The 26,709-nt window shown below is 48.3% G+C and overlaps 2 protein-coding genes across 4 annotated transcripts in view; one reads left to right on the top strand and one right to left on the bottom strand.

The window, feature by feature from the left end:
* Window positions 1–6,667: 6,667 nt before the first annotated feature.
* CPA1 (carboxypeptidase A1) lies at window positions 6,668–14,179 on the top strand. The gene is made up of 10 exons (XM_049893766.1): window positions 6,668–6,743; window positions 7,181–7,262; window positions 7,646–7,879; window positions 8,134–8,235; window positions 9,547–9,648; window positions 9,841–9,951; window positions 10,640–10,730; window positions 11,192–11,391; window positions 11,710–11,794; window positions 13,919–14,179. Exons 1-10 carry the CDS (start codon window positions 6,679–6,681, stop codon window positions 14,104–14,106), a joined length of 1,260 nt encoding a protein of 419 aa, XP_049749723.1. The 5' UTR covers window positions 6,668–6,678; the 3' UTR covers window positions 14,107–14,179.
* Window positions 14,180–21,996: 7,817 nt separating this feature from the next.
* Window positions 21,997–26,709, bottom strand: part of CEP41 (centrosomal protein 41) — a 61,396-nt gene continuing 56,683 nt past the window's right edge. For all 3 annotated transcript variants that reach the window (XM_049893988.1, XM_049893990.1, XM_049893989.1), the window contains 3 exons: window positions 26,423–26,537; window positions 25,748–25,963; window positions 21,997–24,908 (listed from right to left, as the gene is read on the bottom strand). In XM_049893988.1, coding sequence (XP_049749945.1) covers window positions 24,781–24,908; window positions 25,748–25,963; window positions 26,423–26,537 — 459 coding nt within the window. In that variant the 3' untranslated portion in view covers window positions 21,997–24,780. The remainder of the gene's footprint in view (window positions 24,909–25,747; window positions 25,964–26,422; window positions 26,538–26,709) is intronic.

Raw genomic sequence — 26,709 nt, 5'->3', positions numbered from 1 at the left:
GAGGACTGAGCCTGGCCACTGCTGCCTCCCGACTGGGGAATGGTCGGTCCTGGTGTGTGCTGAGGCGGGCTCCTTGGAGTGCTCCTGGTAAGAAGACTATCCTGGGGTTTCCTGGGATGTGTTCTTGGGCTCTGCCAACTGTCCCAGTTGCTGTGGGCCCTGGGATGCAGCACTGCACTGCCAGGCTCCTTCGGCCCTGTCCCCAGCATGGCTGATCATGCCTGGAGCTTGGGGACAGGAATGTTCTTCTGGAGGGTCTCCTGAAGGACAGCTCCAGGCCCATTCAGGCTTCCTCCCAGAGTATTTCTGGCAATCTTTGGGAATGGTAACCTGTTCCATGTGGCTTGTCCCTCTCTAGCCACTTGCCCCAGAGTCTGCAGTTGGCTGCTTGCTCCTAACCAGCTTCACCCAGTTCTGTGGCCCCCTCACCCCACCTCTCTCAATCCCCCAAACATAGCTAAGACCAGGGGGTAACAGTTCACAAAATTTTACTGGAGATTTGGGAATACAGGAAGGAAATACAGTGTAGAAAATTAAAACAAGCTGGATGGTGGATGTCATTGCTACCAGAGTTGGTGGCTCGTGTTCCTTCATGGCGTAGCCCCATAGGCCTTCTCCTGCTTGGTCCCCTGCTTGTCCCCATGTTGCTGGGGTCAGCCTGTTCCCCCAGGTGGAGGAGTGCCCTTCCAAGTGCTCCCCAACTCCTCCCTCAGGCTCACCAAGAAGCACCCCGCCCCCCATTTTCCCATTTGCATTGTGGTACATTCCTGCTTGGTTCCTCTCTCTTCCAAATGCTTCCTTTTGGGATTTGGGCTCCGACTTGACATTTCCTAAAGACTCACTAGAATGCTTCTCTCTACAGGTGTCTCTTCCTCCAAGGAAAAATTTTGCCTCCACTTTTGGAGGCAAACACCACTAGCCTCTTTAAATGGACAGGTCTGCAGTGTCAAAGCAAAGCAAGCAAACATGCAGAATCTCCTGGGCACTCAGTACAAAAGCCCACCTGGAAGAGGCTGCTGGCTGGACCTCCTCTCCCAGGCTCAGGGACACCCCAGTCCTGCAGCCTCCCCAGAGTGTGGCCCCTCTCAGCTGACGCTGTCCATCGGGCACCTGGTCCCTCCAGGGCTCTATTCTGATTTCCCCGCAGAGCTTGTGAGCCGCTGCCTGCCCTGGGAGCTGTCGTCACAACTGTGACTTGTTTGGGGGCAAAAAATCCAGATGTCCTAGAATCGTAAAATGTCACAGCTGAATGGACCCAGAGAGCATTCTGTCCAACTCCCCCATTTTATAGACGAGGAACCTGAGGCCCAGAGATGTGATGTGACCTGCCCAAAATCACAGAACAGGTTTGTGACGGTCTGCCTACTCCTTGAAGGCAGTCCCTGTCTCATTTTGCTCTTGTCTGAAGTTAGGGAATATCTTGTATTGCTGTCATGGCTTTTAGTCCCATGTGACAGAAAGCCAACTTGAAAAAGCTCAAGAAAGAAAATGAACTTGTCGGTCCATCCCTAGGAGCTGGGGTAAGAGTAGGGTGACTAGCCTCACTTGAATCACGCAGCCTCAGAGTGGGGAAAGGGTGGCCCCTGAGGGAAAATGGAGGTGCTGTCATCAGAAGGGAGCTCTCGTGGTACAGTGGTTAAGAGTGCGGCTGCTAACCAAAAAGTCGGCAGTTCGAATTCACCAGCTGCTCTTTGGAAACCCTATGGGGCAGTTCAACTCTGTCCTATAGGGTCACTATGAGTCAGAATTGACTCAACGGCAACAGCTATGAGTTATCAGAAGGAGAAGGCTACTGGGCAGGGAAAATGAGAGATGTCCACTACAACTCACCACTTGGTTGCTCGTAATTCTCACAGACTCTCTCCAAACACACAACTGTACTGCTTATGGCCCCAAACACACTTGCCAAGGGAGACAGCTGATGTCTTGTCCAGCTACTGCATCCAGCCATCCTGACTGCCCCCGTTCATGCTCTCTGCCAGGATCTCCCTTGTCCATTGTCCCCCTTCACCCCTAGAATGGACACTGGGGTCTCGTTGTCCTTCTGCCTCTTTAACAACCCATTTTGTAGGTTGGTTTGAGGGTCTCTGAGGATTGTCTTAGAGCCTTTGTTTAGCATGCTTGGGGCTTCTCTGGAGTAAGGCTGCCATGGATGGTTGTCCAGTTAGTGCATTCAGTGTGGCTACTGCAGGCCTCCCCAATATTTGCTTTCAGGTGCTTACGGGTGGCTAGTCCCTGAAGCTAGACCCTAGCCCAGTGGTTTCCTTTGTGTGGAAACAGGTTTTGGAGCTCCTCCCACTCCCCAGCTTTCAGCCTAATGGCCTCCATCTTGGCTCTTGCCAAGGAAGTGATCGCCTGGGGTGGGAAGCTAGAGCAGCAGCACTCTGCCTCAGGTTAACCCATTGCTGTCGAGTCGATTCCCACTCATAGCGGCCCTACAGGACAATGTACAACTGCCCCACAGGGTTTCCAAGGCTGTAAATCTTCACGGAAGCAGACTGCCATATCTTTCTCCCATGGAGTGGCTGGCAGATTTGAACTGCTGACCTTTCAGTTAGCAGCTGAGCGCTTAACCACTGTGCCCCCACCCCAGGTTATCTTCTAGAAAATGGCTCTTTTACAAAGAGGTAATTTTCATCTTCCTGAGGTGCTTTGGAAGGGTCCAGAGGATTAGGCTCAGCATACTTCTGAGGCCCCAATTCCTTTACCACTATGCTTCCTGCCTGGCCCTAATTTCAGCTTGCAACATTGAGTTCATCTGTTCCAACTTTGTGAGAAAATGGATAAACTGACTCTTGGACATCTTAGATTGCTGGCTGGAGGCAGAAAGAAGCTCCCTCAGCGAGGCTGTTTGCCTCCCCCACGCCTCCCCCTTTTCAGCTGGGCTTGTCTTTTCTTGAAGGAATCTTAGAAGGCTCAGGCACTCTCCCCCAATGTGTGTGTTGTGAGCAAAACATATTCAAAATTATAGGACAGCTTGATATTCAGAAATAGAAAAAGAAATGTTGTTTTCATAATGCAAACTAAAGAAAGTAAAGCTTTACAAAATCTTCTTTCCTGGTGGGGGGCAGATTAAAAAAGCTGGAACACTGCAGGGCGTGAGGGCTTGAGGAGGGATACCAGGAATGTGTAGGACACGGCTCCTGATGGAGGAAATTTATGGTCTCATTGAGGAGACAGAAATCACACTCCAGGAACAATGAAGGAGGAACAAACGGAAGTTTGTGTTCCAGCACTAAATAGTGTGATAGACGGCCCTGTCCTTTTCTTTCTGGCACAATCCTGTCTTTAAGATCCAGGACAAATGTCACTTTCTCAGTTTCCCTGAAATGTCGTTTATGTGCCCAGATAGCTGTGTCCATGGCCCTGGTGGCACTTTTCACACCACAGTGTAGAAAACATGTTGTTCAGACCTCCAGCAGCATAAGCATGGCTGACCCACGGACTGGTCACCATGTTTATGACGATACCACGCTTCCCATGGGCTACTCCCAGCTAGTGCTGAAGCATGGCTGTCCTGGGGGATGCAGAGCTCCTCTGACTTGAAGCTTGGGCTTGGAGGTGCCACATTAGCCTAGCTGGAACTTTCTCAGAACTGCGCTGCAGTGTGGGGTTGTCTTGCCCCATCCTGCTTCCTTCCTGTCTTTCTTCACAGGTGTCAGACCTGCACCACGGTTTGAAGGCACTCCTGCCATCTCGTGCTGTCTCACCTTCAGCCTACACAGGCATTTCTTCCCATCAATCCCTGTACATTATGATGGATAGAATTGTGTCCCCCAAAATATGTGTTGGAATCCTAACCCCTATACCTGTGGATGTCATCCTGTTTGGAAATAGAGTTTTCTTTGTTATGTTATTTAGATCATATCCCGGTAGGGTGGGTTCTAAATCTAATCACTTCTGAGTTAGAAAAAGGGCAAACTTTACACAAACAGATGTATGCACACCCATGTTCACTGCAGCACTGTTTACAATAGCAAAAAGATGGAAGCAACCAAGGTGCCCATCAATGGATGAATGGATAAATAAATTATGGTATATTCACACAATGGAATACTACACATCAACAAAGAACAGTGATGAATCTGTGAAACATTTCATAACATGGAGGAATCTGGAAGGCATTATGCTGAGTGAAATTAGTCAGCTGCAAAAGGACAAATATCATATAAGACCATTATTATAAGAACTTGAGAAATAGTTTAAACAGAGAAGAAAATATTCTTTGATGGTTACGAGGGGGGAGGGAGGGAAGAAGTGAGAGGGGTATTCGCTAATTAGATAGTAGATAAGAACTATTTTAGGTGAAGGGAAAGACAGCACACAGTACAGGAGAGGGCAGCACAACTAGACTAAACCAAAAGCAAAGAAGTTTCCTGAATAAACTGAACACTTCAAAGGCCAACATAGCAGAGGTGGGGCTTTGGGGACCACGGTTTTGGGGGACATCTAAGTCAACTGGCATAATAAAATCTATTAAGAAAACATTCTGCATCCCACTTTGAAGAGTGGCGTCTGGGGTCTTAAATACTAGCAAGCCTCCATCTAAGATGCATCAATTGGTCTCAACCCACCTGGATCAAAGGAGAATGAAGAATACCAAGGACACAAGGTAATTACGAGCCCGAGAGACAGAAAGGGGTACATGAACCAGAGACTACATCATCCTGAGACCAGAAGAACTAGATGGTGCCTGGCTACAACCGATGACTGCCCTGACAGGGAACATAGCAGAGAATCCCTGAGAGAGCAGGAGAGCAGTGGGGTGTGGACCCCAAATTCTCATAAAAAGATCAGACTTAATGGTCTGACTGAGACTAGAAGGACCCCGGTGGTCATGGTCCCCAGACCTTCTGTTAGCCCAAGACAGGAAACATTCCCAAGGCCAACTCTTCAGACAGGGATTGGATTAGACAATGGGATAGAAAATGATTCTGGTAAAGAATGAGCTTCTTGGATCAAGTAGACACATGATTACTATGTTGGCACCTCCTGTCTGGAGGGGAGATGAGAGGGCAGAGGGAGTCAGAAGCTGGCCTAATGGACACAGAAAGAGAGAGTGGAGGGAAGGAGTGTGCTGTCTCATTAGGGGGAGAGCAATTAGGAGTATATAGCAAGGTGTATATAAATTTTTGTATGAGAGACTGACTTGATTTGTAAACTTTCACTTAAAGCCCAATAAAAATAAAAAAAGAAAAAGGGCAAAATAGGTTCTAAGGTGTGCACACTTAGGGGGAAATCAGATATCATGTGAGGTCTGTCTATCAGCCAGCAACCAAGGACCGCCTGGGGCTCTCCCAAGGAAGAAATCAACACAGCTGAGACCCTGATGTGGACTTTAGCCTTCAGGACTGTGAGAAAATACATTTCTGTTCTTTAAAGCCACCTACTTGTGGCATTTCTGCTACAGCAGCACCAGAAGACTAAGACAGATGTCTACTCCTGTCTGGGTGACAGCATCTTGGATGACCTAGAGGAACACAAGTTAGCTGATTGCTTCTGTCTTTCCCATGAGACTGTGAGCTCTCACCAATAGGAATGAGTCTGTCTGCAGCATCATCCCCGTGTGGAGCGAAGTTCCTGGCCCAGATGAATGAACAATGGTTGAACTAATGAGCAAACCTGAGTGGAGGGGAGGAGCCTTCACAGAGGTTCAGCATCCGCTGAAGACTGTGGAAACTTGTATAAGAGTTAGACTCAGGAGAGAGTTGTGGGTAAATATCATGGGTGTCTCTGTCCTGCACAGGAGCACTGACCAGATAGTTAGGAGGCAGGGTAGGGAGGCAGAGAGAACAGATAAGAACAAGAAAGCACCGCCTGGCCTGCCGTGGTTGCCCAAGCCCAAGCCCACAGCTCTGACACAGTGCGGCCCCTCGGTGCTGGGAAGCCTGGGGCCCTGTGGATTCCTGTTAGATACCTCTGCAATGAGGTCAGCGTCCAGAGCCACAGCGAATTCCCCTCTGGGAGTTCCGGTTTCTCCTCTATAATGTGCATTCCCAACAGGGGTCTGGTTCCCACCACCACACTTCCCATGCAGATGAAATCTGGTTACAATTCCTGTCAAGGACAACCCTGATCCCGGAGGAGATCTACGGCATAAACAACTGGCCGCCGGCCATGGGAGTGGAAGGAGATCTGAGGAGACACTGGGGGCTCCCACAGCCACTGTGGCCAGGTGGGAGGGGGCTGAGAAGGCCTTTTCAGTGCACAGAGCAGGACCTGTGGTGTGTAGCGCAGGTTCCTGAATGGGGGTAGAGGGCCCAGAAACGAAGGGCTGGCACTCAGGGACATGGAGAAAGGGAATGCCTCGCACGTGGCCTCAGCTAGGGCCCCAGCTGGTGTGGCTGCTTCCTGTCCTGGCCCTTCAGCATTGCCTGGTCAGCAAACAACAGAGCTCAGCTGCAGCCACCAGCCTGGGGCTGTAGGTTACAGGATCACAGCTGGGTAGCCTCATACCCCAGCTTCCCCCCTGGCTAGCTTATCTCCCAGCTGCCCTGTTCCCTGCAGCGTTATCAGGGGCAATGAGAAGGTATCAGAGCTCAAACTTCCACCCCGTGGGACAGGGTGCAGGTGTAAGAAGACCAACAGGCCTTGGGCCCAGAGGTGACTTCAGCTCTGGAGGGTTTAAAAGGCCTGGGACCTTCGCCCAGCCTCAGTCTGACCTCTGCCAGTTGCAGCATGCGGGGGCTGCTTGTGTTAAGTGTGCTGTTGGTGGCGGTCTTTGCCAAAGAGGACTTTGCGGGGTAGGGATGCAGAGAGGAGGGGACACGCGGATAGGAGATGGGAGGACTCAGCCAGCAGGGAGTCTGGGGAGACAAACGGACAGACAGATGTGTAGGAACGCAGCCAGGGAGGTGTGGACAAGCACTACACTGGGGCAGGCTGACCAGATCCCTCCAGGGCAGTGTCCTGAGTCCTGGAGAAATCTGACGCTCTGAGGGGGAAGTTTCAGGAGCCATGGAGGAAGGAGGCCTGGGTTGGCTTTGGAGTGAGAAAGAGAGTCTAAACTGGCATGGGGATGGCAGTGCCCTAGGGGTTCCCCGGAGGAGAGAGAAGAGGTGAGGGACCCCAGGCCGGATACTCAGCTTGGTTTCTAGGTTGCCTGCCCCCCGTCCTCCACAGTGGAGGGTGTGGCTGGGCAGGGGCCGCCCAAAGCTCAGTCCCCACCCGCCCTTCCCAGGCACCAGGTGCTCCGAATCTCTGCAGTCAATGAGGCCCAGGTGCAGAAGGTGAGGGAGCTGGAGGAGCTGGAGCACTTGCAGGTAAAGGAAGTGGAGAAGGCCTCTGAGGCCAGGGGTCCCTCCCAGGCCCCACCTTTCCCTGGAAGGAGACAAGGAGCTGGTCCCCATTAGGGCATGACTTAAACTCCCAGTTCCAGAATCTTGCTGCCCTGGGGCATCTGAGCAAAGTGCCAGGACCTGTTCTGGCACCTCCCTCTCCCTTGCCGTCCCATAGCCCTGCACTCTGCTTCCTGGCCATTTCTCTGACCACACAGGACTCTGTCCCATCCACAAGTGTCCCTTCCCCTCTCTGCCCCTGATGCCATACCCCACCCCGACCCCAGTTATATGGGACGTTCTGGCATCATCCTCTCCGAGCTGGCCCCTCCCCCTGCTCCCCTGTGACAGTGGCCCTGTCTTCACAGCTGGACTTTTGGCGAGGCCCGGCGCAGCCTGCCTCCCCCATTGACGTCCGCGTGCCCTTCCCCAGCCTGCAGTCAGTCAAGGTCTTCCTGGAGAGCCATGGGATCCAGTACTTCGCCATGATCGAGGATGTGCAGTCCCTGCTAGACAATGAGCAGGAGGAGCTGCTTGCCTTCCAGGGCCGGGCACTCTCCACTGACTCCTTTAACTATGCCACCTACCACACCCTGGAGGAGGTGAGGCACCCAGGTCGTGCTCCCAGGCATCAGGCTCCTCCTCACGGCCAGCAGAACCCCGGCAAGAGCAGGGCCGGCAGAACCCCGGCAAGAGCAGGGCCGGCAGAACCCCGGCAAGAGCAGGGCCGGCAGAACCCCGGCAAGAGCAGGTCATGGCACCTCTGCCTCACGGGGCCCACAGCAGGCTGGGATGATGGGGGACATCTGCATCTCCAGAGCCATTAAGGCTGTCTTGCCCCCCTCTCCTGTCTCAGATCTACAACTTCATAGACCTCTTGGTGGCTGAGAACCCACAGCTGGTCAGCAAGATCCAGATTGGCAACTCCTACGAAGGTCGTCCCATTTATGTGCTGAAGGTAACCTGGGAACATGCGAACACCCACCTGTGCACCCACATAAGGGTGTAGGCTCCCATGGGTAAGCCCAAATCATAGAGACACAGCACTGTATGGACTGCTGGTGCAGACATTTGGGAAGGTCTGAATTTCCATGCTGGTCTAGGTGTCTGCACGCACGCACACATGCACACACACACAATGTAAACTTTTAGGCAACCCAGATATTTCCCATCGAGTGTCACATTATGGACGGTATTGTGGGGTTGTCCAGGTAAAATGTTGTATTGGTGACTGTCATAGTAATCCAGTGCTGCTATAACAAAAATACCACAAGTGGGTGGCTTTAACAAATTTATTTTCCCACAGTTTAGGAGGTTAGATGTCTGAGTTCAGGGCACTGGCTCTAGGGGACTGCTTTCTGTCTATGTTGGCTCTGGAGGAAGGTCCTTGTCTCCTTTCAGCTTCTGTTTCTTGGTTCCTTGGAGACCTCATGTGGATTAGCATCTATCTTTCCCCATCTCTGCTTGCTTGCTCTGTTGCTTGCTCAGTCACCTCTTTTTATATCTCAGAAGAGGTTGACTTAAGACACACCCTACACTAATACTGCCTCATTAACATAACAAAGAAAACCCACTCCATTTATGAGTGGGATTATAAACACGAATGGGATCATAAACACAGGCATACCAAAAACCCCCAAATTTGCTGCTGTTGAGTCGATTCCAACTCACTGACCCTATAGGACACGGTAGAACTGCCCCACAGGGTTTCCAAAGCTGTAATTTTTACAGAAGCAGACTGTCACATCTTTCTCCCACGGAGCAGCTGGTGGGTTCAAACCATCGATCTTTTGGTTAGCAGCTGAGCACTTAACCACTGCATCACCAGGGCTCCCTAAAGAAGCATAGGAGTTAGTATTTATAATACATATTTTTGGGGGCCAAAATTCAATCCCTAACAGTGACCTGCCACAGAGAACTCTGTATGGGCAGTGGGGTAGGGTGGGGCCTGAAAGTCAGGTGGAGCTATATTTGTCTCAAGTTAGGCTGAGGGCAGGCAGCCAAGTTCTGCAGGACCTGTCCAGACCCAGCCCCATGTCCCACGTCCCCCCTAGTGATGGTCCCCACCTGTAGTCTCTGCCTGAGATCCACAGAGAGCAAGTGCCCCTGCCTGAGGTTGGGTTCCCTTTGGGGAGGCGAGGCACTGGCTGTGGAGGCAGGACTGATCCCTGTTAGGAAATCACTTAACACCCTCAGTGTCAGAATCTTGCTGCCTTTGGTCATCAGAGCAAAGCCCTTGCTGACCGTTGCCCTGCCTCTTCCCCTCCAGTTCAGCACTGGTGGAAGCAACCGTCCCTCTGTCTGGATCGACACAGGCATCCATTCCCGGGAGTGGGTCACCCAGGCGAGCGGGGTCTGGTTTGCAAAGAAGGTAAGTCTGGAGAGGTGAGGAGTATGCTGGCCTAGGCGGCATTGGTGTTGAAGGCCCACAGAAGCCCTGGCCTCTCCTTTCCCACCCAGAAGCAGTGATCACAGAGAGGGGCCGCAGGGTGGTGTCCATTGCCCTAGCTTGGCAGATACCCCGCCTAGCCCACCCTGATCCTCTGTCCCTCGGACCCCTCAGATCACACAGGACTATGGCCAGGATGAAGCATTCACAGCCTTTCTTAACAACGTGGACATCTTCCTGGAGATCGTCACGAACCCTGATGGTTTTGCCTTCACCCACACCCAGGTGCAGGCCTTTTCCTGTTCTCAGAGTCCCACAAACAACCCACCCCCAATCCCAACTCCCAGAGGTCAAGGGGATGACAAATAGACCTGTCCCCTCGACCAGGGCTTCTCAACCTCCCATCTCTGGCATTTGGGACTGTACAATTCCATGTCGTGGGGGCTATCCTGTGCATTGTAGGATTTTTAGCAGCATCCTGACCTCTACCCACTAGATGACAGTAGCACCCCCAGGTGACAATCAAAAATGTCTTTAGACATTGCCAGATGTCCCTGGGAGAGGGGCAAAATTGTCCCTGGTAGAGAATCACTGTCCTAGACCTTGCCTTCCTGGGACTACTTATATTTTGACAGTAAATATACCACCGTACCATTCAAATTGGGGGGCACTTCATGCCCTTTTCACTTCACTGGGTGGACCCTCTGGCCCAATGCCATCCCACTGTCTTCTCTCCCCTCCTAAGTCTGAGAGCCCCCTCTGGGAATCCTCCTCCCCCACCACCAGTTGACAGTGGTTTCTGATCCCATGCTGTGAGCCTCCAAGCTCCAGATCTGGGCACTTAGCGTTGATTGCGGCCTCCTGTAAGGTGCCTCCTGACCTCTCCTAGCCCACACTGTGCTCTGCAGACCCAAGCCCCAGGCTAGCACAGTGCTGGAAGCGTACCTGACACTCATTATTTTTCCTTCTGCAGAATCGCTTGTGGCGCAAGACTCGATCCCGCACTTCAGGCTCCTTCTGTGTGGGGGTGGACCCCAATAGGAACTGGGATGCTGGTTTCGGGTGTAAGGCCCCATGTGATCTGGGGAGCAGATATGGGACAACCCAGAATAGCTTCTTACCCCAGCCCCTTCCTGGCCCAGCAGTGAGGGTGAGATGTCGGGTCCACCTCTAAGGGCTCTGGGGGATGGAAGCTGCCCTCTGAGAGGCAGTGGTTCCTTGTCTGAAAGCCTAGCTTAGGGTTTTTCTAGCTTAATGTCAACTCCCTCCTCCTCTGCCCCTTCACTGCAAGAACCTTTTGGTTGAGGAGCTGACCCCACCTCTCTGGGCATGGCCATCCACTATGCCCAAGCCCTGCAGAGAGGAAGGCAGGCCCCCAGGTTACAAGAGGCCTCTGGCCTTCTTAATTCAGAGGGGGAGCCCCCCCCACCCCAAATCTCACCCATCCAAACCCCACAGCAGGAACTGGAAACATGGATGTTGCCGTAGGGTGTGGGGAACGCTGACAGCCCTCTCCCTCCCACAGTGGCCGGGGCCAGCAGCAACCCCTGCTCAGAGACCTACCGTGGCAAGTCTGCTAATTCCGAAGTGGAGGTCAAGTCCATCGTGGACTTCGTGAAGGCCCACGGGAACATCAAGGCCTTCATTTCCATCCATAGCTACTCCCAACTGCTCCTCTACCCCTATGGCTACAAGACAGAGCCAGCTCCTGACCAGAGCGAGCTGGTAGGTATTGCCCCGCTGATCGCTGGCACCTACAACACAAGTGCCTAGAGAGTGCAGAGCACCCCTCTTCTCTCCTGTGATTTGGGAAACTGAGGCACAAAGTGGTTGAGTCAACGCTGTCACATTGAAAAGCAAGAGGCTGGGCTAGACTGCCCTTGGAGCAGGGAAGTGCTGGCCAGACACATGCAGGGAGAGAAGGCCCTGTGCTCCCTGCTGGGGCTTGCTGTCTGCAGGGTTCACGCTCTGGGTCCCTCTGCCAGTGACCAGACCCCAGTATCCCTGGTCCTGACAAGTGGCCTTGCTTGGCATTTTCTCCAGGATCATCTGGCCAAGTCTGCGGTGACTGCCCTGACTTCTCTGTATGGGACCGAGTACGAGTATGGCAGCATTATCCAAACCATTTGTAAGTGGCTGTGTGGTCTATCCTGGTGGCCCGGGGAGGAACCTCAGCTGGCTTTGCCTGCCCAAGGGGAGTGTCCCTCCTGGGAGGAAGTAGCCAAGGGTGCCCAGATCTGTGAGTGTGGGCAAGGAAAACGGGACTCTGGCAGTGGCTTAGCAGTTTGGAAGGCTAGGCAGTGGCTCTTCCTGACGTGGGCTCAGCCTTCCTTGGTACTTTCACTCCGACAAATACATGAGTTCTCTGAGAATTCCTCTCCCTTGTTTTGGGATTAAGTCTAGCTTCATGCAAGGATGGAGTGGATAGTTCTGCTGGGATCTGTATACCATCAGGAAATTCCACTTAAAAATACTCCTCCTCTAATGCCCTTCAAAACTCTACGGGGCGGTTCAACTCGACGGCAATGGGTTTGATGCCTTTCAATTAAAGAATGTTGTTAGCTGCCTCAAGTCAATCCCAACTCATGGTGATCCCATATGTGCAGAGCAGAACTGTGCTTTATAGGGTTTTCAAGGCTGTGACCTTTTGGACGCAGATCCCCAGGCCTGCTTCCAGGGTGCCTCTGGATGAGTTCGAATGGCCAATCTTTGGGCCGATCTTTTGGCTAGTAATCCGGCGCTTAACGACTTGTACCACCCAGCCACCGTAATTAAAGAATATACCCTATCATTTCCCAGCTTACTTAGAAATGCAGTGTCCTGGGAGGCGTACTACGTCAGAGTGGAATTAACTCAACAACTGTCTATTGAGCACCTCCTCTGCAGCAGGCCCCGTTTTGCATACTTGGGACAGAGCTGTGCGTGAAATAGCAAAGATCATGAAACTTAACTTTCTAGCCAGGGAGGCTGACGTTATTACAAGGAAGTAAAGGATAGGTTAGGTGATGAGTGCTAGGAGAAAAGAAGAACGAGAGTTGGGTGAGGGGATCAGAAATACAGGGGTGGGGGTGCCGGGCCGGCCGCAGGTAAGGCCTCATTGGTAAGCAAAGTCTGGGTACATGTTGAGGGAATGAGAGTGGGATGGGCTGCCCAGGCAGAGCACCAGCTAGTGCAAAGGCCTTACTGTGTGAGTGGATCGAGTGCTGCGGCAGCAAGGAGCCCAGTTGGTCTGCAGGGAGTGAGGGCAGGGGTCGTGGTAGGAGATGGGGAAGTGGGGGCATATTCTGCAGGCCGTGAGGGGTAGGAGCAAGTATGTCATCTGACAGGAGGCGAGAGGACCGGAAGGTAGAAGTGGGGTTCCAGGGACATGGGGCTGGCTGCACACACCCCTCACATACCTCCTGACCCCAGTGCCCTGGTGTGGTAGGGGTACAGTGCCACCTTACCTCAGGATGGCCTCACTTCTGGGCCCCAGGCCTTCTTTGGAAACAGCTTTCTACACTGAGTCCAAAGATGTTGCTGCATACAATGTTTCAAGTTAAACCCTGGCTCACATCCACCGTCTCTCTCACCTGCCCAATTCAACTGCAAACCTGGGCAGTTTCTGTCTAAAGAAAGAGAAAGGGCTTTTTCTCCCCGTTCTCTCTTCCCCCAGGCCCTGGCAATCATTAATCCACTTTCTGTCTCTATGCATTTGCCTTTTCTAGATATTTCATATAAGTGAGATCATAGAATATCTGTCCTTTTGTGTCTAGCTTCTTTCACTCAGCATAATATTTTCAAGGTTCATCTGTGTCGTAGCATTCGTCAGGACTTCATTTCCCTTTATGGTTGAGTAATATTCCATTGTATGGATAGGCCACATTTTGTATATCCATTCATCTGTTGACAGGCATTTGGGTTGCTCCCACCTTTTGGCTATTGAAGGGGATTTTGCTTTGACTCTGGCCCTTTGCACTTTGCCCTGAAGACCCAAGCCACAGAGGAACAAACCATGGTTTGATTTAGAGGCTTAACTGAAGTGGTGTTGGATGGAGGCAGAAACCTTCTTGCATCCCATAATGAGTAGGAGACCATTGCTGGTCAGCCTTTTTGGACCTCTTGGGCTTAGACCCTTCAGCAGGAGTTTCTTGGGAGGTCAACAGCAGACACCTAGCAGACACGAGCTCCATGGTTTTCAGCATTAACCAGCTCACGTAAATGTTTCCAAAGCGGCTGATTCTTGCTCCTCCTATTCTCGTCCTTGCCCCAGATCAAGCCAGTGGAAGCACTGTTGACTGGACCTATGACCAGGGTATCAAGTACTCCTTCACCTTTGAGCTCCGGGACACTGGGCGCTATGGCTTCCTGCTGCCAGCCTCACAGATCATCCCCACCGCCCAGGAGACCTGGCTGGCGCTTCGGGTCATCATGGATTACACCCAGAGCCACCCATACTGAGCTGATCCTTAATCCGCCTCTCTTCTTCCTCTCTGGCCCCACCCAGGAAACCAAATAAATTCTGAACATTCATGCAACAGAATCTTGGGTTTGCATGTGGGACGCGTGTGGTGTGTCTGCCTTTTCAAGCTGGGGCAGGAGTGACTGAGCTCTTGCAGCCTCGCTGGAAATGTGTGGGTGGTTGGACGAGATGACCCCTAAATTTCCCTGCATTTCAAGGTCCTGTGAAGTTGTATCCAAGTAGTGTGTGTCATAATTAGACCACCCTGAGCACAGCTCCTCAGTGGGGTGATTTGTTCATACCTTAGTAGCAAGTAGCAGCAACAGCTGCTAACCAAATGGCAGGCACCCCGTGGTGGCGAAGAATTCAGCTCGCACAATAGTCTAGCTAGTCGCGTTCATTCACCTATAAAGGCAATATGCTAGAGTATGAAATATAATAAGGCTGGTGGCCACTGCTGTCCAAAAGAGATGTTTCAACTAAGTAAAGCAAATGTCTATAAAAACAAAATATGGTCTCCCACTCCAGAACAAAATTAGAAGAAAACAATTGAGTTTAAGTCATTCACTGAAGATTAAGAACAAATGCCAATCCCAGGACACTATTAATTGTAGTAGATCACGAAGGCTTTGCCTCTAGGGGTGGAAGTCATTGACTTTCCATCTGTCACATCTCTTCCTGCACCTTCTGTACTACCATCTCTGCTGCCTCTCCTGTTTCAACCTACCACCACTCCTTCCCATTCCCAGAATTTCTCAGGTGTAAGGGCCTCCTCTCATCAACGCCCCCCACAGCTCCTAGAATCTGGCTTCCCTCCTTTGGCTTGGTGATACGACACTTGGTGGCTAGTGTCACAGTACGTAGGGAATCCCAACTTTCTGCAACACAGTATTATTCTTTTGTTCCAAATCTCCTAAGCTGTGCCTGTGGGGCAGAGTTATTTCCAAAGGAGTCACAGGGCAAGTGGGTGGGGCGGATTGGTAGCTGCCCAAACAGGGACACTAGGAGTGAGGATGGCCGCCTCTCCCTGTACCAGCCAGGCCAGGTTTCCCGACGTTTTTGGACTGACGCAAGAATCTTGTCTTTCCCACATAAAATGGCCCTCCGGTCAAAATGCTTTATTTTTTAAGGGGCCCTGGGGAATTTCCATCTTGAAGTTTTATTTCAATATTGTTTTTGTTACAAGGCATTTCAAGAAAAAGAATGAGGCAAACCATACATATAACTAGATATGTAAGCTGTGTGAGATAAGATAAGACGGTGTTTTAATCTCTAACTACAGAAGGATGTTCTAAAGATTTAAAACACTCCCTTCAAGTTATTTTTTTGAAAAACATGAAACAAAATCTATGTAACAAGGGATGACAGAATAAATCCAATTTAACGGCTCTGTTTGGGCCAGTAGGGAGCTGATCATCTGATCTTTTGTTTAATAAAGACCGATAAGAGAAAAATATTTAGCAAGACAACATATAATTTTACAAAATTGGATTACCTAGACCTCGGCAGTAGAATTGCTTAATTGAAAATAAACTGTGCTCCCTGATCACAGGGCCCACTCTGTTTGGCATTCAGTCTCTAAAACCATCTACTCTACCTGACAGATGTTGTTGTTGGGTGCTGTTGATTCCAACTCGTAGCGACCCCATGTGATATGGGCAGAACTGCCCCACAGGGTTTTCGTCACTGCAGCAGATCACCAGGTCTTCCTCCCACGGAGTTTCTGGGTGGCTCAAACCGCCAACCTTTCAGTTAGCAGCCAAGAGCTTAATCATTTGTGCCACCAGGGCTCCTTGAGATATAAAAACTCAACCCAGTGCCGTCGAGTCGATTCCGACTCATAGCGACCCTACAGGACAGAGTAGAACTGCCCCATAGAGTTTCCGAGGAGCACCTGGCGGATTCAAACTGCCCACCCTTTGGTTAGCAGCTGTAGCACTTAACCACTACGCCACCACGGTTTCCCCTTGACATAAAGAGGTCCAACAAATATTTGTTGAATGAATACTCTCTACTTTTCCTAATGAATTTATAAGTTTTATAATCTGTATACTGCAGGCTTGCTGGAAATACCCATGCAAGTTATTTTGAACTCCTGGAGATGACGTTCAGAAAATAAGGCTCTGAGCAAGTAACAGTTTTAAGAAAGCTGAAGACAAGGCGTGAAGCACCAGAATGCACATTCTATGAAGGCTGGGATTATGTTGTTTTGTTCAATTAATCCCCACTTCTTGGTCAAATGCTTGGCACGTAGTAGGTATTTATTAAATGATTGCTAAATGGATACATGGAAGTTGTTAATAATTTTATTATTATCTTGACATTTTCAAGTGTGGGAAGGGCTTTCCGTTTTGTTTGCAGTTATATATTTTACATATTTATGGGCAAAAATTTTTAATTTATAAATAAAAACAGAACACTAAAAGACAAACAATAATTTTGGATAATACTGCAACATATATGAAAAAGTATTAGTAACCTTGAGGGGAAAAGAGCTCTTATACATAAACGGGGTTTTAAAAAGGCCTAGTATTTCAAATGGCCTTCAGTATGGATTACACCTCAACATAAAGAACAGAAAAATCCTATAATTAGACCAATAAGCAACATCATGATATACAGAGAAAAGACTGAAGCTGTCAAGGATTTCATTTTACATGAATACACAATCAACGCCCATGAAAGCAGCAGTCTAGAAATCAAAGGGCACATTGTATTGGGCAAGTCTGCTGCAAAAGGCCTCTTTAAAGTGTTAAAAAGCAAAGATGTCACTTTAAGGACTAAGGTGCACCTGATCCAAGCCATGGTGTTTTCAGTCGCCTCATATGCATGCAAAAAAAAAAAAAAAAAATGAAAAGGAAAACTGAAGAATTGATGCCTTTGAATTACGGTGTTGGCAGAGTGTTGAAGATACCATGGACTACCAGAAGAACTAACAAATCTGTCTTGGAAGAAGTACAGCCAGAATGCTCCTTAGAAACGAGGATGGCGAGACTTCATCTCACATGCTTTGGACACGTTATCAGAAGGGACCAGTCCCTGCTTTGTAAAGTAGAGGGTCAGCAAAAAAGAGGAAGACTCTCAATGAGATGGATTGGCATAATGGCTGCAACAGTGCACTCAAGCGTAACCACAATCCTGAGGAGGGCACGGGACTGGGCAGTGTTTTGTTCTGTCGTACGTAGGGTTACTATGAGTCGGAACCAATTCAGTGGTACCTAACAACAACAGTTCAAAAGAAAAACAGGCAATTGCCAAAAGAAGAAACACAGAAAGTCAACAAATGTATGAAAAGTGATTTCATGTGCATTAAAGAAAAACAAATATATCATTTTTCTCCCATCAGACTGGCAAAGAATAAAAAGACTGGTGAGTCGGTGTTATCGAGGGTGTGAATAAATAAACGCTGTCATACACTGCTGGTGGGAACAGAAATTTTCACCACCTTTCTGGAGGGCGATTTGGCAAAATAAATCGTTTTAAACGTATTGCTTCTCTGACCCAGAAAATCCACTTGCAAGATTTTATAGAAATATTTTGACAAGTTCAAAAATACCTATGTACAAGACTGTAATAGTAAAACGGAAAATACCTAAATATCAGTATAAAAACCAAACCAAACCAAATCAAACCCAGTGCAGTCAATTCCGACTCATAGTGACCCTACAGGACAGGGTAGAACTGCCCCATAGTGTTTCCAAGGAGCACATTGTGGATTCGAACTGCCGACCTTTTGGTTAACGGCCATAACTCTTAACTACTACGCCACCAGGGTTTCCGAATATCAGTCTAGAAGTGGTTAAATTATGACACATTCACACAATGGAATATCATGAAGCTATTAAGGTCTGTGTTAACATGAAAAAATGTTCACAATATACTAAGTGAAAGAAGCTGGCTGCATGATGGAAATGTTCTAAAATTGGATTGTGGTGACGCTTACACAACTGTAAATTTACTAAAAGTCACTAAATTGTATGTTTACAACGGGTGAATTCTATGGTACGTGACATACCTCAATACAGCTGTTTAAAAAAAAAAAAAAACTGGCCACAAAATAGTATGCTGAGTATGAATTTCATTTTTGTTTTAAAACACACAAACACACAGCCTAGAAGGATATATCCCCAAATGATAATTATGATTACCTTGGCTAGTGGTAGTTTTTCTCTTTATACTTTCCTGAATTTCTTATAATAAGCCTACATTACTTTTATAATCAGAAAAAACAATAAAGCTATTTCAAACACACCAGATAGCCCATGTGGAAAGTTACTTAAAATCAACTTACTATCAATGTCAGACATCTAAATGGCCATCTTAATTTTTGCCCAGATTCTTTTTTATAACGTGTCTAAACTCATGTATTCTATCATGGCATCGTATCTCACCATCTCCTCCAGAAGAACGCAGTTTGCTTTACCTTCAGAAAAACTAACACTCCAGAGAGAGCTGGAAGCAGCAGCGTTACCGCCAAGGACAGGGGTTACTCTTGTCCCCATCTGGGGGCCCCTCCCCTGTGAGCACGCTGCTATAATTCAGATGAAAACCTCAAGAATCCTTTCCACTCTCATTCGTTTCATAGCCACCTTGGAAACTGACCATGCTATTGCCAACTCTCTGGGGCCTTTAGAAAAATCTTTATTTTTAAAAAAGAACTCCTTTTATTTTTTTTTCCTTAAACCATCCTACATCATTCTCAAAGTGACCTGTGGGCCATCGGTGGTCCATGAGAGCCCTGTGGGTGGTCTCTTGAGTTAACATTCAGATATGCGTGTCTAGCTGTTTGGTGTTGGCCTGAAGTTAAAACTGAAATGTCACTGAATCCAATCCAGATATGACCTCACTGGCAGTGATCCAGTGCAGAGCTGTTTGTCATCGTGGCAATTGTTTTACACGGGCAAGTGGGCCCAGGTGGGCTGGAAGCTGCACAGGGCCTCTTTCTCCAAGGACTACAGAAACAGCACTCAGCGAACATACCATGACCTAGATGCTACTTAGCGGAAGCTGACATGACCAACCATAACATTCAAATTGGCCAGATCAAGAAGGAGCTCTGGAAAAAGCACAGAGCACTCGTCAGATCCGAAAACCTGTCAAAGGGCAACGAATTCTTCCAAAGCTCTCAGGGTCTGCATTGATTTGGCAGCCAAACTGTGAGCATCATTTAACAGCCCCAGGGACTGAGACTGCCAAATGTTTACTGCCAAACTAAAAGGAGAAAATTAAAAGTCTTCTGCTTAGCCACAGTTAAGGGTGTTCAGCTACATTTCTAAAAGACTGTGATGGGATTTGGGCACCACTAACGTGGACTGAAGCACAGAGGTTTGCCTGTTTCCTTCCATGAAACGCGGGCCTGTGGCCACAGCCAATTCACACAATTTATGTTTCAGCATAAATCAGAAACATCACCACAGAGGAAATAAGAGATCAGGCACGAATCATATCAATATGGTTTATTGAATGAATAGGTCAGCCTTTTTTTTCCCTACACTCTAATTAAAAGTTTATAACTCTCATTCCTTAAATTATACCTCATTGGGTGTCCATTAACAAACAGAACGGATCTCAGAAACCCTGGAGCACCTTCAAGACTGGACACTGGACAGAGACAACGGAAATGTGGAAATACATGTTCCCACGAACAGATGTTTCAATCAGTGAGTTTACATCGCCTTTTGTGCTGGCCAAGGAGGAAAGCTTTAAGTGGAATCCCAGGTGCCGAGGAGGGAAGGGGAGCCAACCGCCATGGGAGAGTTACATTTCTGTTCATCAACTGGAGGCATTGCCAAGGTAGAACATGGCTGGGGCCGCCCCAAGTGGGGAGCAAAGGGCAGAGCGGCTGAAAGAGCACGGGCTGCAGCCACAATTCTGCGCTGCACCAGCTCAGCGACTCAGGGCGAGTTACCTCATTTCTACCTGAACCTCAGTTTCCCCACCTAAAACTGGGGGGTGCCTACCTCACAGAATTGAGAGTACGTTGATACATGTAATAAAGCCTCTACAAACACCGCCCAGCACACAATAAAACAAAAACCAAACCCACTGCTGTCAAGTTGATTCCGACTCATAGTGACCTTAAAGGACAGGGTAGAACTGACCCGTAAGGTTTCCAAGGAGGGACTGGTGGGTTTGAACTGCCGACCTTCTGGTCAGCGGCCGTAGCCCACCACAGCTCTTAACCACTGTGCCACCAGGACTCCACACAGTAAACACTGCTCCATAAATGTTCGATAGTATTATTGTCTGGAAAGCTTCAAGATTTGAAACAGAAAAATAATCCAGTCTCAGGTTGCAATGGTGTGCAGCCTGTATCTGTTGAATTCTGAAGGCTACTTCAAGCCTGAGGGCACTGTGAAAATAGGCCTGGTGGACTGTAGACAAGCCAGGCTGCTAACAATGCCCCCACAGCTCTCTGGGTACCTCCTGCAGAGGGTGACCTTAAGCTCTCAGGACTATGAATGCCCCTGCTACAGAAGCAGGGGACAAAAGATAACACGCTTTCCCAACCCCCAGAGAAGCTGGCCAGTGTGAAACGGAGACCACAGTGGGCCTCCCAGGCTGGACTTCAATCTCAGTGAATGAGTAAGAGAGTCCCAGGCTCAACTCACTTCCTCACAGACACTCGCCAAGCGCCACTGTAACAGGGTCGGCAATTTCCACCCCTGGGAGCTCGCAGTGAAAATGATTCCAAATGGGAGACACATTTACATCCTCTAAGAAATGTAGCCCACCAGCCAACAGCATTTAATAAATGGCTTCTGTTGGCCGTGCCCTTTACCAGGTACTGCAGGGCATCACACAGGTGAAGCGAATTTGCTTCTGCATTCGGAACAAAGAGAATCAGCATGGGGAGAGAGGCATAAAGGGATCGTGGGGTGACAAGCAGAGTTTTGTAAAGGCACGTAACACCGTGCACTGTATCTTGTTCTGTTAAAATTCAAGGCTGACAAATTCCCCCCCCCCAGTACATATTTAATGCGATAACTGACCTCTGCACCAATTTAAGGACACCGTAATAACAATTTCAATAATGACTACAATTCCAGAAAAGCATTACTACTCAAATGTATTCTGAATATTGGAAGCACAGCATGTCTTATTTACTGCCTTTGTAGGAAAAATAAATTGGCTTATTAAAAAATTAATTGAACTGGATAGATGCACTCGACATGCCCACATAATCAAACTGATGAATTACAACCCACGTTTCTGATGGTTCTTGGGGAAAAAAAAAATGTATTATGGGAGTTAGATCTTTAAAAGAATTGTGAAAAAAATAAAATAAAATAAACTCATATTAAAGACACTGAGAATATTCTGGAACTGGGGAAAAGAAAGGTTAATGACTGCCTCCAGTGTGGAGTGAGTAGGGAGTCGTGGATGTAAGCCCACATGGACAGAAATTACTTACCCCCTAAGAAAGTCAGATAACGTAAAAGACAGAATCTACAACCAAGATATAACACAACAGAAAAACAACACAAGAAAAATCACCTACGTGTTTCTTCCCAGCCTAGGACTCTGATTTCACTTATATTCCAAGAGGGAACTAGAGAAAAGAAGGTTTTTGTTTTGTTCTGTTTTTTTTGGTGAGTAGCCTAAAATCTTGATAATTTTTGTATAATCTAAGGAGCAGCACGGGAAGAATCCCTGAGCAACTAATGGACGTTATTTGTTCTCTTTTAATCCTGATTTATACCAAGTCCAATACGATTCTGTTGGTTCTGTGCTTTGTTTGTTTTAAACTACAGGTAAAAAGTAAAATCACTTTTAGGCCATTTGAATCATTTTATGCCTTTCAGTAGATTAAATCTGGCATTATGACAGCCCAGAATGTTCTTTTTGATTTTGAATGAGTAATATTCTTCTTCCTCCTTCCCCTCTTCATTCCTTTTTTTTCTCTTTCCCTTCCTCCCTCCCTCCCTTTCCATACATACCCCTTTAAAGCATTTAACTTGTTAGTCAAAACCCTGGCCATCACTGTTGAGCAGGTAGCACTGGAACTGTGCCTCGACAAAGCCCCTTCTATCCAGGGGGGTCACAAGTTCCCAGTCAGGGGCTACTTGTTAACCCCAGAAACACTGACCAGAAAGCCACGGTACAATCTGTTTAAGGTGGCAACGGTCCCTGCCTGAGCAGGAAAAGAACCTCAGGTCTTCTGGCTGGAGAGCAGAGGTCCCTCTCCCTAACTGGCATTATTGCCCGGTCCACTTAGATCCGGATGCATATTCCTTCCTGGGAGTTGCAGCAATAAGAGGTGCGTTCTCAAATCACATCAGGCTCACCTGGCTCCCCCAAATCATCTCAACAGAGAGGAAGAGAGAAATTGGTAGATTTCAGCACATCGAAGGCAAACAACACATTAATTACAGGGTACTTTAATCGTCGACATTCATAACTGCACAAAATATCACTGATCGTTTAAATAATACATGTCAATTAATCTAATGAAGAAACTAGTGAAGTCGAACATTAAAAGCAATACCTCGAGCATGTAGAAAACATCTGCTAGCAACATTTAACACGCAAAGTGCAGAGTCGAAACAGGTCTCTTGTGGAGTGGTTCTTTAAAATCCTTGCCAACACGGCAAAGTACTGCAGAGCAATACACATAAATATCTTCAGCTTGCCCGTTCAGGGGTTAATATGAGGCAGTGCTAACAGGGTTGGCTAAACTGCCTTTCTACACACACACAGTCGTTGCTACCGTCCTGGTGGTGTTTGCAGACGGAACACAGCACAGGGCCAGAGAGGAGCCACCATTTTACTTTCGCACTAGAACTGGGTGGGGAAGTCTAAAGCCCTGACCGGACAACTTTAAAATGGCGTAACCAGAATTTTGTTACAGAGGAAAGTATGTTTTTCTTAAAGACGTGTATGTGTCCAAAATGACTGAAAATCTTGTCTCTGCTGGGGGAAGGCTGAGTGTGGAAACGCTTGCATTTTTCTATCTACACTATAAAGAAAATAAAACGCCAGAGCATTCTGGCATCAGTGAAAGGCTGAACTAAGTTCTCAGGCAATAAATTTATGGGGAAACATGACAGGCTGCTCATTAAAGCTATGTGTACGTTGGCTAAATTCTCGACAAGATTCTTGAATCTTGCGGAAAATTGGGCACGGCTTGACATCTGAACAATGTCCCTGGTTTGTGTGATTTCTAAAGCATCGGAAAATGTTGCACTTTGGAAATCAAGTAGAAGAGAAGAATAAACATATCCTAAAAGAGAACCGGGCTGAATCTGAGTGTTATTTTTCCATATGTCTCTACGAGATCTTTATTGCCTTTATTTCTCTAACAAACACAGCCCTCCTCCCCCCATGTTAGAAATACTGTGCCATGTTTTTTCCCCCGGTGGCGAGAAAATAGTACCATTAAGGCAAATCTTATCCAGCAGCAGTAACCACCTAAGGACAGGCAATTTTCAGTTGGCTTTTCAGAAGTTGGTTGCCATGACAAAGAGCACAATTTACTCCTTAGTCCTTTATCGCAGCTACAGATCACAGACCATAAAAATTAACAAGGCTCTGTTCCTTATGATTTCAGAGCTCCTCATCCTTACCTGCAGTCTTTTGTTCCCCCAATTAAATGAAATGAACGTCAGTCATCCAGCAATTCAATTAACGCTGATTCAAAATTCCGGCCCAAATCAGAATCTATAATCACAACCTCCTAATCATAGCTCAGTCGTGAGAATGAAAAGTAGGCAGAAAATTGCACTAATTACTCAATTAGACTAATACTGTATTTTTAAGCAAGGGTTTAAGGGGTTGTCTGCTCTGACAAAGAGCTGTGGAGCCCTCCTCACCTAGTGTGCCCACAATTGCCCCACTGAGGCTGATGTTTTCAAGTGGGTGCGGTTTCCACAGCTAACAGGGATGAGCCCGAGCTGGGCAACCCCCGGCAGTGAGGGACGCTAAGTGGGTTTAGCCCTGATACAAAGGACTGGCTTCTCCTGGAGGGTCCCTCCTCAACTGTGTTAGGGCAGCTAAGCATATCATCACCTTGACTGGATCCAGGAAAACATGTAGTGAGGTGGAAGGTTCAGGAAGGGTGAGAGTTACTCTACAGAATCTTAAAATCAAGCCATGCTCACAGCCACCGACAAAGCCTTCAGTGTGTGCTGGAAGAGATCTCCTGAGCAAGGGCCCACACCTGGTGTGGGGCCTACGGGCTGCCTAGACCTCAGAATGTCCACAGCGCTGGCACAGCTTCCAAGGTCATTGTCATGAAAGCCTGCTTGGGGAGCCCTTTGTCAAACCAGAGCAATGAGAGAAAAAGAGAGTTGGGAAGAACAAACCAGCAGACGTACATATTTACAAAACAACATCGGGTAGCGACCAGAGACGCTGGACCGTATTAAACCAAATAAAAGCCTAAAAAAATTACACCTTTTTTTTTTTTTCCTACTCGGTTTCAAAGATGTAAATATTCTGTAAACAACAGGGACGGTACTGGAGCCTGGCAGGCCTCTGGGTTTGGTGGTTACTTGCCAAGATCCTTCCCGAGTGGATGTGGGGAGAAGGTGGAGGTGGGGAGACGACGGGGCCTAGCGTACCCGTAGGTCGTGGTCTTTCCTCTGAGCAGTTTCTCAAAATGACCAACCTGGGAAGTGCTCAGGGCTTCCGAAAGGAGGGAAACATTTATTTGACTAAGAGAGACGGAGTCTTTACTTCCAGGGCTTGCCTCGTGGGGGGCCGCTGCCGAGGGAGCGGGTGTTCGGGGGGCCAGCAGGAACCTTGGAGTCTCTTCCACCCCTGGAGTCTCTTGCAGAGGAGTTAGCTTGGTTCAGCCAGCCTGTGGGGGCAAGAAAGCAGGGGGCAGAGCTGCAGGAACGTTCCAGACACCATCTGCCAAGTATACTTTTAAGCTAATGAAGTCTTATTCTACAGCCACTTTCAGGCTAATGATGACTTAGTCCTCATCCTTCAGATCAGCTTGAAGGTGGGGAGGGCAGAGATAGAAGGAAACCCAAAACCAAACCAAGCCCGTTGCCATCAAGTCCATTCTGACTCATGGTGACCCTATGGGACAGAGTAGAATTGCCCCATAGGGTTTCCAAGGAGCAGGTGGTGGATTCCAACTGCTGACCCTTTTGGTTAGCAGTCGAGCTCTTAACCACTGCACCACCAGGGCTCCTGAAGTAACCCAGATAGTTTATTTTTCCTTCTTCGTTATCTCCAACCAGCCTGTCTGTCTTTCCTCCCTTTGTTCCCTGGTGGAGACGATAATGGTAAAGGGAGATTAAAGGAAAGAGAAGAGTCAGGTGGGAAGACAAACCACAAGGGCATTTCACAGTGGCTGACAAGTGCTCAGAAGTAGCAGAGGGAAATGACAACATTTCAAGAAGGAACCGGGGTGCCATGCTTAACTTCTCACCCGTGCCTGAGATACACACTGTATTTGACCGATGAACTCTCTTCTCTATGTCTGTGCTCAATGCCTAAAACTTGCCACTATTGGGGATCGCCTCCACCCCCACAGCACCTACACCCGCCCCCGACACACACGTGCCCCAAGAATCTGAATATATTATAAGAGATCAAACTTTTCATGTGATGTGCTGAGGTGGTGTTCAAAGTCGAAAATCTCAAGCTCCGAAGAAAACATTCTCTCTGAAGGTCACAATATCTTACTAGGATTTTCTGCAGGACCCTGAGCCTCTTCCAGGTAATATTCTATCTTTTTTAAGTCTTCTGGGGTCAATCTCCATTTGTTCTCAGCTGGTAGGGGCGGCACTTTGGGGCTGGATCTTTTCCGGGCAGAACCAGGAGGAAAGGCCTGTTGGCAGGATGCTGGCAGGGAACCAGTGATCAGTCCTTCTGGAAATTTCTGAGCTAACACTTTTAGACCTAGGTGCAGATCATCAGAAAAAGGCACATTAGCATGGTAGGGCCGAGCCAAAATCTGGAAAGAATCCTGACTTTCTTCTAATCTCTGGTCACCAAGTAGAGGTCAACATTACGAGGACCTGACATTTTCTCGACTGCTTCACTATTAAGTAAATTGCACCAGAAAATGTCAGTTGTGTGGGAGTCTGAGAATGCCACAAAATCCTTTTGCTCAAGTCTTTCATGCTAAGGCTTTCTTATGGAACCCGAAAGCGACATCCTTATTTTAGGAATTAAATAATGTGCTGATGGACCTAACGGACGTCTCGCCTGACATCCTGATTCTTTCAGGCTGTGTGGTTTTCTCTCTTTCCAGAACACTAAATGCTGAGCACAAAAAGGAAAAAGGAGGTGGGATCAGAGGATCAGGAGTCCAAACATCTGTCGGTTATGTCCCAAGAAGAATCAAACCCGGCTTACCTCCGGAAAGCATGAAGAGGTTCTCGAAGCCCCGCTCACACATGGTGGTGGCCGCCTGGCTGGCCAGTCTCTCGTCATCATCGTATAGAATGATGATCTTGCCGTGGGCGTTTTTCTAAGGGTCAGATCAGTTAAGGTTCGACAGCACCGAGCTAGTGCTCCTAGACTCTAAGAAACCCCCTAGGAACAATGGCTGAGTTCACGGGACGTCGGATGACCCTGCTCTCCGCCATCATACCAGCAGCTATTGGGTTGCTTCCTATCTTGGAAACCATACACAAGCTGGT

The sequence above is a fragment of the Elephas maximus genome, chromosome 8 (genome assembly GCF_024166365.1).
Source record: "Elephas maximus indicus isolate mEleMax1 chromosome 8, mEleMax1 primary haplotype, whole genome shotgun sequence".
Classification (NCBI taxonomy): domain Eukaryota; kingdom Metazoa; phylum Chordata; class Mammalia; order Proboscidea; family Elephantidae; genus Elephas; species Elephas maximus.
This window is presented reverse-complemented; position numbering and strand designations above follow the sequence as displayed.